At 42.0% G+C, this 14,959-nt stretch overlaps 1 protein-coding gene across 3 annotated transcripts in view; it reads right to left on the reverse strand.

The window, feature by feature from the left end:
* Window positions 1–14,959, reverse strand: part of MTUS2 (microtubule associated scaffold protein 2) — a 308,937-nt gene that overhangs the window by 180,200 nt on the left and 113,778 nt on the right. For all 3 annotated transcript variants that reach the window (XM_083736063.1, XM_083736064.1, XM_083736062.1), the window contains 2 exons: window positions 10,813–13,381; window positions 4,608–4,848 (listed from right to left, as the gene is read on the reverse strand). In XM_083736063.1, the coding sequence (XP_083592189.1) occupies window positions 4,608–4,848; window positions 10,813–13,095 (2,524 nt within the window). In that variant the 5' untranslated portion in view covers window positions 13,096–13,381. The remainder of the gene's footprint in view (window positions 1–4,607; window positions 4,849–10,812; window positions 13,382–14,959) is intronic.

Consider the following 14,959-nt stretch of genomic DNA (forward strand, 5'->3'; position numbering starts at 1 on the left):
TGATGGGATGGAGAATCCAGTACACGACCGTATTTATGATAATCAGCACTAACTGGGACTACTGATAGAAAATCCAAGCGTAACACAGATAGGATTATATTCAATGGGGGGCACTGACATTACAGCTAGGCTGTCAGAGCAAATGTGAAAGAAACTTAATGGCAGGGTGCCATCCTCCTGCAGGGAAATACATTTTTCAGCAGCAAATTAAGTGTAATGGTAAAATTTAATACTGTCTTCTAACGAAGAGTTATAGCACATCCATCTTCTGTCTGATGTCTTTATTATTTAGAATTTCCTAATTACTTGCTCAACAGGGGTATAATCTCCATTTTGAAGGATTTCCAGAAAATCATAGGTTCTAATAGGAAGGCTTTCAGCACAGGAAAGCTTGCTTTAGATACAGGATAGCCGTATTTAAACATCACAACCTTTTTCATGCAGCATACTAAAAAGGACTTTCCCCATGGTGCCAAATAACAATCCCCGTAGAGGGTGAAACATTTCAGAGTTTCCCAAGTCATGGAGCAGCCGTACTCAAGCACCACCACACCTAAGGATAAGGAGCTGTCCTTATGACACCATAAAGAGTTTTAAAATGTTACACCAGGAACACCATCAAGGTGGAGCAATTGTTGAAAGTGTAATACTTTAACTCGCCTTCAGGCAGGTTAAACTGAATGGCTTACAGTCGACTACACAGCCGAGATAATAGAATCCGTCTTTTGCTTCCTGCCACTTTATTACAGTGTGTCAGGACCTATTGGCCAATGCCCCATGTGGTGAAATGTACAACCAGAGTCTTTCAGTGCTCTGGTCTGGCTCCACCCACCAGGATGGTCATTGGCTTCACATGGGCAGGATGGAATATAGGTAGGTTCCAAGTCTCAGTGGTGCTTTGCTTGAGCTCTGGAGTGTCTTGCGTTCTTCAAAGCCTTGTTCTTCAATTCTGACTCCTACCCTTGGCTTCTGATTGTTGTTTGCTCTTGACTCTTCTTCTAACTTGCTCCACTGCCTCCCGTGGACAAGTGCTTCTATGCAAACATGATGGTTTTATCCAAAGTTTGTTAGTATTCACTGAACAGCAGTGGGGTGACTGACTACAGCTACCAGCAACTTTTCTTCAAGGATCAGAGATCCAGACAATGTTATTTTAATCTCCGGTATTAATTTCAGTTGATCTGTCAAAATAAGCAAGAAGAAATGCTCCATTTCGTAGCTGCCTGAAGGCAGTTTCAGAATTAAACATTGTCTGTGCTCTACAAGAATCAGTCTCTTTGATGCTTTCGCTGTCCCCTGTTAGAGGACTTTAAAGTGTTTCCAAGTAGAGATTGGCTGACAAAAGACAGATCTAACTGGAGTTATAAGGACATCTGAAAACTGCCGTAGTGGATGCGTTCGCCGTGGCACAGCAAATACAGCAAATCATGCAGGGAGATGATGAAGGGTTAAAGTAGACATGATGATGGCTGCTCCATGGGAAAGAACTGAGTTTCAGCAGTAACAGCTAGAGATATATAAATCAGGTTTGTAGCTGAGTGGCTCCCAGGTTCGGGACTTGGGGAGTCCACTGATTCTGGATATGACCGTACATGAGTGCCTTTTAAAAAGGTGCACATTAGTGCATATTTAAACTATTATATGTGCAACTTGTATACAGTTTGGCCTATTACACATATTTGCGAGCAATTTATTTTAATAAAATGCATTTTTATATTTTCACTAATATACACATTTTATACCCACTTTCCCCTAATATATACATTTTTATCCGGGGGTGGGGGTGGGAAGGTTGGTAAGCATATTGTGAAACTCAGATAAATGTGAATTCTGCATAAAACTGCATTTCCCAGCAACTGGTATTCAGAGGTATACTGCCTATGAAACTGCAGGTAGAACAGCAGTCTCCCATGGCATCTATTTAAATTATTTAGTTCCATCAATTCAGGGAGATGGGATGAGCATCATAATGCAGAAGGAGGGGGTTGGGGGTTGGGTGTACCCATATGTATATATTTATTGGAAAAAATTCTCTTCCTAGACCAGGGCAAGTGGAGTGGAGCATGTTACAGTGGTACCTCGGGTTAAGTACTTAATTCGTTCCAGAGGTCTGTTCTTAACCTGAAACTGTTCTTAACCTGAAGCACCACTTTAGCTAATGGGGCCTCCTGCTACCACTGAATAACAATTTCTGTTCTCATCCTGAAGCAAAGTTCTTAACCCGAGGTACTATTTCTGGGTTAGCGGAGTCTGTAACCTGAAGCGTATGTAACCTGAGGTACCACTGTACTTGGGTATGTACATTTGTATTAGAAAGAGAGAATTACCTCCTTACCTCTGAAATTTGTCTTGGTTCATTCATTTAAAGGTAAAGATACTTCAGCTGAGCATTTCTACTTGCAGGGGCCACCCAGGGGATCTATCTAAATGCTGACCACTGACAAAGATGCCATTATCCATTTTCTCTCCCCCCTACCGTAACACATTATAAAAAACCAGTCATCCAACAAAGGCTACAGCAGCTTGAAACCAATAAACCTTTTTAATGTCTTGCTTTGGTGGTTCTCTGAAAACAGAGGCACTGGGATATCAGCATCAGCTGCTTTCAGGGCAAACACTGTTAGCTTTCCTTGAGAGCCCCCGTATGCCATGCTGTGGAAGAATTAAGAGCTTTCTGCATCAAGTGAAGATAAAACTTTCTGGCGGCACATTGGGTCTGCCCCAGGTATTGCAGCAAGATGAAGTCTTTTTAAAACTGTGTTAGTGGTTCAGCATATACTGCAAATGTCTAGATGCTGAGGCTTAGAGTTGAAAGTCAAGATCAGGCAAGATCAGGTGGAAGTAATTGGTAACTTTGCCTGCTAGTCTTGTTGGTAAAGCACTATGCTTAAGGTAAATTCTTCAGTCTTGGGAAAAGGCCTGGGACTATAATTAAGTACTTTCAGGCAATCAAGTAGTCACAAACAGAATACTCTGGGCATAGGCTGGGTAGCTCAGTCAGTAGAGCATGAGACTCTTAATCCCAGGGTTGTGGGCTTGAGCCCCAAATTGGGTGAAAGATTCTTGCAGTGCAGGGGGCTGGACTAGATGACCCTCATGGCCCCTTCCAACTCTACATTTCTATGATTCTTAGTCTGCTTCTGTTGTTAAGTACAGACCTCCAGAACAAATTAAGTACTTAACCTGAGGTACCACTGTATACTACATTTTTTTAGATTTGCCTTGAGACAGTCTTTAAACCTCTTACTCAAGAAAATCACCATTTAATAGTTCAAATCGGGGGGAAATAAATACAGCAAATGGGCAAAAGTACAAAGATTCACAAAATGTTTAGGGGTAGATTCAGGTAGGTAGCCATATTGGTCTGATGCAGTTGAAATAAATAAACAGATAAATAATTGTTTAGGGGTATGCGTACCCCTGCGTCCCCCCCAGAAAAATGTACTGGCCTTAGCAATCACTCCACAAAAAGTACTGTGTAACTTAAAATCAATCAAACACAGAGCTCCCAAAGATGGTGAGATCAACCATCAGTATAGGCAAAAAATTATATAATTATTTACAATACAGTGCAGTCTTCCAATACTGGACATATTGATGGAATTTTATCTTGTTAACAGAATGGAGTCAGACACATTATTTTAGAAATGCACAGTGCCTCCAAATGGAGGGTGAAAATTGCTGCTGCTGCTGCTGCTGCTTTATTTAATTTTGTTTTGTTTTGAAGGTTGTGGAAATCTCGGCAACAAAGAGGCTTCCATCCTCAAGAAATCCTTTAAAAATCTTTAAATGTAATTAGGTAGCCAGAGATTTAAGTCCTGCATGCCCTTTTCCAGGGAATTATGGAATTGCAAACTATTCAGGCTTATGATAACATCAGGCTCACTATGAAGTCCCTGAATGGTTGGGATTACATAGTAAAGAAGCCCTATTTGCTGAAGAAGCAGGACAGTGCAGCTATTATTATCCCAAATACATGCAAAAAAGGAGAAAAAAAAACCTTTTCAGAAGTAGGGATTCTGGGTTAACATTCTGGGGACCCTAAAAGTACTTATCTTTGCCCTCAGTTCCAAAACTGGTATACATTTGGCATAGTTTTCATGTTTCCTTAAAAAAAGAAACACAAAGTTGAATTTTGTGTTAAGAATAAAAATGATGGCATGAGTTAAAGTACTGTAATTCCACAATTAACTTAGTTTTGAGTGGAGACTCAGGTACCCATGGCCACTGGATAACTTCACAACCTGTTTACAAATATTGTTCATTTTGGCACATATTTTATAAAAATTAATTAGTAAGATCACTGTGTATTCCCAACAAATTTTGCCCTTCAGTGAGGGCATTTCTCTGCAGTAACCATTTGACTGTATGGATACACTTCCCACACTGGAAGTGGATCCATTAATTAATGTGCAAGATAGAAGTTTTATACGCAAATTGAGCAAATAACTTTAATCACTGTTATTAGACTTAATCGCTATGATTAGACCATGCTAGGAACAGGCCCCAGCTCTGTTCATTTTGATATCTCCCCACCCCCACCCCGCTTTTTTAAAAGAAAATAAACTGACCACCGTAATTAAAAGACAGACAGTGAAGATGGTTACCTGAATTATCTGGATGAAAAAGTGGAGGAGAACTGGCTATTGGCCCTTGCGGATGGATGCAGCTTGCTGAAGACCTCTGGCTTGTAATCAAAATCCTGCTTTTTGCAGACGGTAATCTGGAAACTGCTCCCAGTCCTAACTGAGGCTTAAGTATCATTGCAGAGCGATAAAAGCTTGGAGGCACCTCATAGTGAGTGTATGGTGGAGGACAAAATTCTCCTTTCACAGGCCTTTCCCCAACCTGCACAAATATAAATACAAAAAAAGTTACGGCAAGAAAGGTATCTTGAGAAACAAAATATATGGCGTTTGCATAACTGCTTATAAGAACCGAGATCACTGCTTTCCAGCATTGGTTTGGTATGTAGAGGTGGAAAATGCAGCACTCTCTGAATAAAAAGTGATAGGCTACCTTTCACAACAGAACATCAAATGGTGGCGTTCGATTATGATTGCTTGAAAATTATTTGGTAAGGCTGAATACACACAAAGGTTACCTACAGTGCAATCCTATTGTCTTTTGTTTTTGTACTTAAAAAAATAAACCCATTTCAGCTTTTTATGGTATGTCTGCAAAACACCTTGAGACACATGTAAAAGGTGATTAATATATGCAGTACTGTCGTACCTTGGAAGTCGAACACCTTGTGAGATGAACGCATTGGCTCCTGAACACTGCAAACCTGGAAAGTGAGTGTTCCGGTTTGCAAATGTTCTTTGGAACCCAAACGCCCAACGCGGCTTCTGATTGGCTGCAGGAACTTCCTGTAGCCAATCGGAAACCACGCCTTGGTTTCCAAATGTTTTGGAAGTCGAGCAGACTTCTGGAATGGATTCAGTTCGATTTCCAAGGTACCACTGAACTAAGTGTCCCGATTTTCCAGGGGCAGTCGCGGAAACCCGAAAGCTGTCCCAGTTTCTGATTTGATCCTAGAATGTCCCTATTCTGCCTGCTAGCACTGCCAAGTGAAGACAAGGGACAGCAGCAGTGAGGGTGTAACCCATTGCCTCTCCATGGCTGCCACAGCTGGCCTCCTCCTGTGGGGAGCTTGTAGTAGGTGCTGGAGAGTAGGCAAGGAGGAGGAATGGCCGCTGCCACCAAGGCTCAGCCCTGTGTGGTGTACCAGCTCTGAGGGGCAGGGAGATAGCAAGACCGCCCTGGGAGGGATGAAAGGGGGAGCGGAAGGGCCCAAGAAGTCTTGATTTTTTAAAAATAGAAATGCTTTGTGCATCCGCGTCTAATCCTGTGCCTTTCTAAAATGTATTTATTGCTGTGCGTTTTTCTTTTTGCAAATTTACCAAAGAGTAAAATAAAATCAGGATTAAGGGGCTTTCTTGGGACGGTGGAGGGTGTGTGTGCTGTGTCCCATTTCTTTTCTTCTAATAGGAAATGCTCTGCAGGAGGGGGGACAAAGATGGGGGGGTCAGTTGGTGCGGGAGTGAGAAATGTCCCTGTTTTCATCTGAGGAATGCTGGAGGGCATGTTAATAACAACAAAGCCTCATTAAGTTCAACTGGATATAGAATTTCTGGAACACTTAGGACTGAGAGTACCATAAGTCCCACTGAGTGGGGCTTCCTTGTGAACAAACAGGCAAAGCAGTGCTATTTTTCTCACCATGAACACCTCCCTCATTCTCTTAGAATGGCAGTGGCGCCCACCTGAGAGGTGGTGAAACTGAGTTCTGGTGAGTTCCAGCTGGAAAAAAAGTCCTGATGCAAAGGGAATCGCTACAATCCTACACACATTTGCGTGGGACGAAGCGCCACAGGCTTACAGTGGTACCTCAGGTTACAGACGCTTCAGGTTACAGACTCCGCTAACCCAGAAATAGTACCTCAGGTTAAGAACTTTGCTTCAGGATGAGAACAGAAATCATGGTCCCACAGTGCAGCGGCAGCAGGAGGCCCCATTAGCTAAAGTGGTACCTCAGGTTAAGAACAGTTTCAGGTTAAGAACAGACCTCCAGAACGAATTAAGTTCTTAACCCGAGGTACCACTGTATTTCCGAGCAGTTCCTTATGTACAGGATTCCACCACTCAGCAGGGCATTTTAATCACCTTTGTTCTTGATTAGACAGTAAGCTAGTGGAGTCTGCTTTTATACGTGCTCATTGTCTTTTGTTTTACAGAGAGGAATTGGAAAACATTTAGCAGGGAAAGTAACTGGACACTAATGTATTGGACACTCAGATGCTCTGATTAATGAGAAATGAATTAAAAGGTGGTATCTAGTAACAATTTAAATATAAATGTATCAATGTAGACAAAAGAATTAATCTTCCTAAATTTATGTATGTTATCGTGAATGGATTTGTGGTGGTGATGGTGGTTGTGTGAGTGATTAATGGATCCCTCCCTGTGCTTGCCCCTGTCCCAACCAAGCAATAAAAAATGAAATTTCCACAACAAGATACTGGCCCTGCAATGCTTTATATGCAGGCCATGATTCACATATGTAATCCTATCACAAATTCATTGGAAATGAGCATTTTCCGTCGCTGTGCTTATACTTGGAACTATCTTCCCTGTGCTGTGCAGGAAGTGTCATCTGTTATGTGTTTTAGATATATTCTAAAGACATATCTTGTTTGCTGAAGCTTTTGCCAGCTCTTAATGCTGGACTTGATAACTTTCGCAGAGTTTTATTCTGGTTTTAGTGTTACAAGTTTTATATGGACGATTGCATTGTGATTTGCTGTTTACCATTTAGAAATCGTGCTGCAGTCTAAATTTTATTTCTAAATAAATCATTGCTTTCAATTATGCCTACCTCCAAGTAATGGGCACAAGTTGTGCATTTTTCTGGGGGGTACTCAAGGGTACACAGTACTGGCATCTCCCTCCCTCCCCCCATGTTAAAAGTGTGGCACTTGCTGTAATAACTTCATGGTGAGCACTGGGACCCTTTTTTCTTAAAAAGGGGGGGGGGGGAGCACTGGGCACAATCTGGCCAAAGTGTGACACATTTATACTTCCTTGGTTTCAGTGGGATAATTAAACATGCAGCCTAACGCTGCAATTTTATATATATCTGCTCATAAGTAAGCTCCATTGAGTTCAATGGGACTTACATCCAGGTAAGTACGTACAGTGGAAGCTCGAGCTGCGAATGTCATTCGTGCGGGATGCACGTTCGCAAACTGCGTCTGCAAATCAGCACTTCTGCACATGCGCAAAGCGCGATTTAGCACTTCAGCGCATGCACTACCACCGAAACGAAGTAAGCTTTTTCCGGTACTTCCGGGTTTCAGCGGTCCGCAACCCAAAAAAACTCAACCTGAAGCAGCTGTAACCCAAGGGATGACAGTATAGAATTGCAGTCAATATCCCTCCCACTGACATCAACTGATCTTTTTAAAGTGATTAATAGTAAGTATTTAATGTATTTATCAACATGATTTTAGTAGCGGCATCAAATATTAAACTGATCCCCTTGTGTGTAAATACTGCTCCCCCCCATAATCTAGGGGTAGGGAATCTTGGGCCCTTGGGGTTTCCCCCAGGATGTACCCTCTTTCCCCAGGTCGCACCAGCATTGTTTTATACGCTCAAGTGTTTTTGTCTGACTGACATGTGTCACTGAACTTGCTGATCTTTCTGAAAGCAATTGGAAGCATTTTTGTTTTGACAAGCTTTTGCAGCTAGATGAAAAGGCCTCTGCCGTAGGTGCTTATTTTGTTTCTTTTTAAAACCCATATTGTACTCAGTTGTTCCTGTAGAGTTTGGTTGTTGTTGTTTTAACCTTATTTTAGCTGTTTTTAAGGCTGCGGAAGGCAGTTCACAAATTAATAAATAATAGTAACATTCATATTCATCACTACACTCACTTTTGCCTCCGGCCCCACCCCCCAGTGGCATGTGGCCCCCGGAAGACTGCCCAGAAGGGAAAGTGGTCCTCAGGATGAAAAATGTCCCCCAGCCCTGCAGAAAATAACTCTGCCTGCTCAGCAGTTGCTCTATTTCTCCCAAAGGGAAATTGCTCACTAAGGGCACTTCTGGGTGACCTGCTCTTAAGCATCAATCCTGATTTCTTAGCAAGGCGATTAGGCAATATTGGCTATTTAAGGAGCATTCACTTTGATTTGTTTGCAGAGATGCTCGACAAGGTTGCTTTAAAGTACTTTTTGCTGCATTTCTCCATCATTTTTCTTATTGCAGGAGGTCCACATTTGGGGGGAGCGGGTTTGTTGTGCAAGAACTCCAAATGAGCTTTCATTGGGCAACTTGAATTTGTCAGTTAAATTAACAAAGGCCACCACTGCAGGGCGGAATCCTGCATAGCTCTGGAACTTGCCCAGGGAAATATAAACTGCACCATACAATCTCTGATATTTCTACTCTATTTCAGTAGATGCTGGCAGGTGGCTGCCATATGGAAGGAGAGAGAGAGAGAGAGAGAGAGAGAGAGATGACAGCGAACATGCTCGTTCACCTTGTCAGCCCAGCTCTGACTTTCCTATAATCCTGGCGAATGGTTACACCTGGAAGTGTCCTGCAGGCAGCTCCTGGAAGACAAGAACCCCAGCAGGTTTTTGCAAGGTTGCTTTTGAACATGTGCGAAAAGGGCAGGGCAGCAATTTTAAGAAAGCAAACAAGCAAAAAAGACAAATGCACCTGTGATCAGGAATTGCGTAAAAACAACAGTGCTGAGGAATATTCAGGATTAAGAAAGGTTCCTGAACGGTTGTTCAGTTTGCCAACACACAATTTAAAGCATCCTTGAAGGGGAATCCGGTTGGTGATTTAAGCTACAAACTAGCATCTGGCTGTTATTTTGCACTTTGCTTTTAAGATTTTGATTTTTCAAAAACAAAACAAAACAGCTTGGAAGGCAAAGCCAGATTTATTTTAGAAATTAATCATAAAAATTGCCAAAAGCTGAATATGCAAAACTACCTAGGCTGCTTGATTAACTTTGCTGCTAATTTACAACACATTCTTGTGTCATGTCACTGCATTTTCAATTATTTATATACATTTACACAATGCAATTTAATGACAGCTATAAATCCTTTGATCCTTGTGGCTACAGTGCTCCAAGAGTTGTATCATGCTTCTATGAATGAAAATCGTTTGGTATTTTTTTTCCATCCCTGTAATCTTGGTGTAAAATATGTAGGAAAGCATATGGAACACAGGATCTAGGCTTTACATCTGCATAATCTTTACTTCCTGCTCGCATAGTTCACCAAATAATTTCAGCCTTCTGAAAGTTAATTATATGTAAATAAAGTTAGAACTTCTGTAAACTATCTGAAATGCTGTTTTTAACCATCGCAATGTATTTCAGCATGTTACTTCCTTACATTTTTAGAAAGGTATGCTTTTTCTCCAGAAGTCATTAATGAAACTAGCCTATTTCACTTTGGTAAAACCTCTTCCCATTAAAATAAATAAATAGCACAGCGACTGGACAGCTACAATGCGTCCCAGCTACTTCTCATGTTAATTGGAGACTTCATTATATACACTGTGCTTTAATAGGACATGTCCATTCAGCAATAACAAATGCTTTTTAAAAAGGAAAGAAGAATTCTGCAAATACCTGGTTAATGCATTTTTTAACCACCTTGATTTATCTATGCAAGGTAGGGGGGGGGTGCTTGCTTCTTATCTTTTTCAGATGGCACAGGAAAAAGGGAATACATTGTTAAGCAGAAAATAAAAACGGAAAATTTATGTGGAGCAAATGCTCTTTTAAAGTCATATTTGTGAAAGGATTTTTAAATATATATATATATATATTTTAAAAATGATTTATTCTAAACATGCCATGTTTGTGGCTCAATGCTATGATTCCTTACGACTACTGCAATGTGTTTCAGATGGGGTTGTCCCTGAAAGACTTCCCAAATGCAGCTGCTAGGTTACTAACTGGGGCCAACTATACAGAGCTTATCGCAATCATACACCCAATGTCTGACCCTGTGGTTCCTCTTGTACTGAACAGGACTGGATGTCTGTACAGAACTTCTCAGAACTTCCCAACCTCATTAGGGCAAGGCCTACTGGGAAGAGTTGCTGGGATCACTGGCCCTGTGCTGTTTTGGTTTCTTTGAATTAAGAGTTAACTTCACTGACACCGTGTTGTTCATCACTGACCTACATCTTACTCCAGCTTCTGACAGATGACCCTCATGTGTTTATGCACTTTGTGCTACAACCAGGTGCTACATACAAAAACCATCCTGTGTGCCTTACCTCCTGGATAAACTTTTCACCCATTTGACCAAAATGATGGCTTGGGGATTTAATGCCAGACACCACGAGTCCAGAACTGTAAATCCGAGGCTTCTGCAAGTCAGGTTTAAACTTGTCATAGAGAACGGTGCCTGCTTTAATATCTCCATCGCTCGAAGCCTTCTGCTCTGTGGCCATTGGCATGCTGCAAGGAGGTGCCACATAGGGTAATCCAGCTGGGGCAAATGCATGGTCAAGGTGGCTTATTGCCTGGGGATTTCTTCTGATGTAAGTGATGATCTTAGGCCTCACATGTTTGGGCTTGGGGATGTCTGGTTTTATCTCAGGCTTGTCTTCCAGCTTCTCTATGCCGTTGCTCTCCCCATCGTCCTTGGGCAGATGGGAGCCCTTAGCATGGATGAGGATGGGTTTGGGGATGCCACTGTTACAGGGAGTCTTGTTAGGCACTTTAGGGGATAGGCTTAGCAACTGTGTGTCATCAATGGGAGGTAGGACCGCAGAGGATGGCAGCTTGTCAACATGAAGTGTATAGAGATCCTTCAAGCCACTGCTTGATGCTGTGGTGTGATTACTGACATTCACAGCCGCCACAGGGCGCAAAGGCGTTGGGGCACATAAAAAGGTATCCGTTCTTCCTGATATTTTACAGCTCTCCGGAGTGTCGCTTGAAAGATTTCTCTTTAGAATGACCGTCTTCTTGCTCAGAACTGAAACACTTGTAGCATCTAAACCACAGCCCTGGATGTTAGAATGATCATCTGACGCATTCTCTGCACTAAACACGTTTGGTTGATCAGAGATGAGCATCGCAACATCACTATTCCCTTTGACTAGTTTGCTTTCATTACTGTTTAGAAGTTTGCAGTCTGGCAGATTTGTGTTATGCATAAAAGGCATATGCCCACCAGCTGCTTGAATGCAAGTTGCATCAGTATCATGTAGGTTTTTATTCCTTGTAGGTGTCAGCTTGCCACTGTGTTTGCTGTCACCAGCAAAAGGCAGTGCAGAATCCTCTTCTTTTTCAGCTATACACTCACTCAGTTGGTTCATCGACCTGCTGTCACTAAGACTACCTCCCTTTCTTAAACCTGGGGAGTTATTACTATTACTTACCAGCCTGTCACTGGCAGAGTCAAAGTCCTCATTTAAATATGGATTCTCTCCTTTGCGACAAGCTTCCTGCAACTGATGTGATTTCTCCTTGTATACTTCAGACCCATAATCCTTTTTATTCTGCCCTGCAACATTATTTTCCTCCATCTGATATCCGAGAAATTCAACCGGCGTACTCCTGTCAATTTTTTGCTGACACATACTCTTAGACTGAGAATACAGAGGGCTTTTCAACTCCGCCTTTCCTCTCTTATCACCCTGGTGATCTACTTGTGCTTCTGATCTGCTCCAAATTTCACTGGATTTTACAGTTAAATGTAGATCTATGTGAGCAGGGTGTGGTGTGCTTTGTTTGTTGAAATTTGTAAGGTTGTCCGCACCTGGTTGTGTTGCTGCAACATTTGTTTTCTTTGTTTCTGAGGTAGATGGTGGCTTAGAATAACGGACAATGTTTCCCTCGGAGGCGCTATCAGTTGGACGAAACACCACGCCTAAAAAGTGGTCTGTGGATGTTTTACGAGATCTCTCGGTGTCTCCAATCAAATGGTGCGAGGTGTCAATGGAATCCAAGGATGCGGAAAGCAACCGCTTGCCTGATACACGACCTACAAATTCTTTCCCAAAAGCTTCCGTTTTAGCCATCAGTTTCCTTGATCTCCCCAAGGAAAGGCGCTTTATCCCTTCTGGCTCAATCCTTCTAGGTGCTCTCTCCTTTGAAATGTGCTGAATGAGATCAGCATCACTTTTTGAAAGAACCACTGAAAAGGTCTCATTTGTATTCATCCTCAGATTGGACAAACTATGTCCCCGGCTAATAGGGAGTAGTTTTGAAGAGTCCTTCACCCCATCAGTCCTGTAATCCTTATGCAATTCCCTGCTGGTGGTGGAATGCAGCCTAAACTCTGATAGGCCAGTAGTAGTGCCCTGAAGTCTGTTCCTCTCTGAATCTAACTGTGTGTTATTTTCTGTCTCACCTGTATTCCGGCATCTAGTTTCTCTTGACAGATCATTTGTCCTTAATTCCCCTCCAGAGGTTCTAACCTCTGATGTGATTTGGTTGGCATTCGTGTCTCCAACGGTCACCATACGTTCATTGTTATTCTTCATCTCGTTTCTGTTGTCCTGCAATAAATTGTAACATGACTTATTGGGAACCAGCGGGGCACTCATCTTCAAAATGCCAGTTCTCTCACTGCCCAAGTGAGAGGCAACTCTTCTCTAACCGTGTGGGCCACTGAGCATACTTCTCTTTGGGGGAGTCAAGGTACAAAACTGATCAATGGGGGGGGGGGAATCCTTTGCAGACTGCACAAGCCTCTTGTCAATCACATCCTTCGGATGTTTCAGTCATTATAGGGACAGAGTGTTGATCCAAGAATCCCCCACAAAAAGAGATGGGTTTTAAAAAATGCAAAAGACATTCATTAGGGTCACTCTGAATGACTGTCCATAGAACCTGTAAGAGAGAGAGAAAGAAATAGTTAGCCTATATCACATAATAGAGATGCAACTCTATGTTTATAATTTTGGATCCAAAACAATTCAGACTGGTTTCTCTCCAAACCAGCTTCAATCTGAATTGAGAAAATTAATGAGGTAGATGTATTTTAAGTTGGTAATGGGGGGAGAGGGTTATTGGTCTGTGGTTTTTGTTCTTGCTGTTCTCATGTTTTGTGGCTTCTTATTGTATTTTTATGTTGCAAATCACCTTGAGATCTGCAGATGAAAGGCTGTATACAAATGAATATTAATACAGCAATAAGAAGGAGAAGGAGAAGTACCCAGCCTTTGCAAACTTCTTTGAGACCTATTTGTAATGGCAAGTGGTATAAAGATATATTTCAAAACTTTGCAACTACATACAATCTTTATATGATCTTTATAGTGATGGGGCATAGCTCAGTGCTAAACCACAAGTCTGGCATACAGGAGCTCCCAGATTCAATTCTGGCTCTCCAGTTTAAACGAAGCCAGGTGAGGTAAACAAGGCAGATGCAACAGCAGAAATGCGCAAGGCAACACAATAAGAATAGATGGAGCTAAGTGTGTTCTACTCAGACAAGCTATTTCCTTTCATTACTTTCAATGACTTTTCTCATGTACGCTGATTCTGAGGTGCCAACATCAATTCAAGCACATTTAGGGAAAGACTAAAGGAAAAGGATTAGGCAACAGGGCCAGATGATCTGACTCAAAGCAAAACAATGATGAATCCCAATTGTTGCTTAATTCTTCTTCACTTATCTCATAGAGTATTTCTGCAGTAACATTTGCTGGCAAAGAAGTGTTTAAAATGAAAATGGATCTCTAATCAGAAATGTGAAGGGGAGCATACTAAATCAACTATTTTCTTCAGAAAAAAACACACTTTTTAATGCCTCTTCAAACAGTCGTAATACCCAGTGCAAGTTTGCAGTGTTAAACTAATAATTTATTACATGTCAAGGTATATTTTTGTCACTAGAGGTACAGCCGGCCTCCGAGACTGAGGCTGACACAGCAGCCACAACCGTACCTGGGTGGGGATAGTCTTGCTTTCGCTGAGCACACACCCAAGTAACCTTCCATCTGAATTGCTGGAGTACATAATATGTTAGGCTGCCCTTGAAAATGGTCCAGAAACATCATTTAGTCCAGAAGAGAGTAGTAAAATGGTTAATTGGGGCTGTGAGATATGAACATACCATGCCAGCCCTTAATAATTTTCACCAGCTATGGATGAGTCAGGAACAAATCAAGAAAATAGATTTTTTTTGCTGTTCTGGAAAGGTATGCCAGTATTTAGAATGCCTGATGCCCGCTGAAGCTCAATACTGATGCTTGATTATGGAACTTTGGATCCTGGACCCTGTCCAGATAGGGGCACAGCTGAGCCACTGGGGTGCAGCTGATGGAAGGCACTCTGCACCACTAAGGCCACCTGAACCTCAAATGACAGCAAAGGATCCAGAAGGACCCTCAAGCTGTGTGCCCACTCCTCCAGAGGGAGTGTAACCCGTTCAAGAGCAGGCTACCTCCCATCCATCTGGACTTG

Source organism: Podarcis gaigeae, assembly GCF_964106915.1.
Source record: "Podarcis gaigeae genome assembly, chromosome: 4".
NCBI lineage: Eukaryota > Metazoa > Chordata > Lepidosauria > Squamata > Lacertidae > Podarcis > Podarcis gaigeae.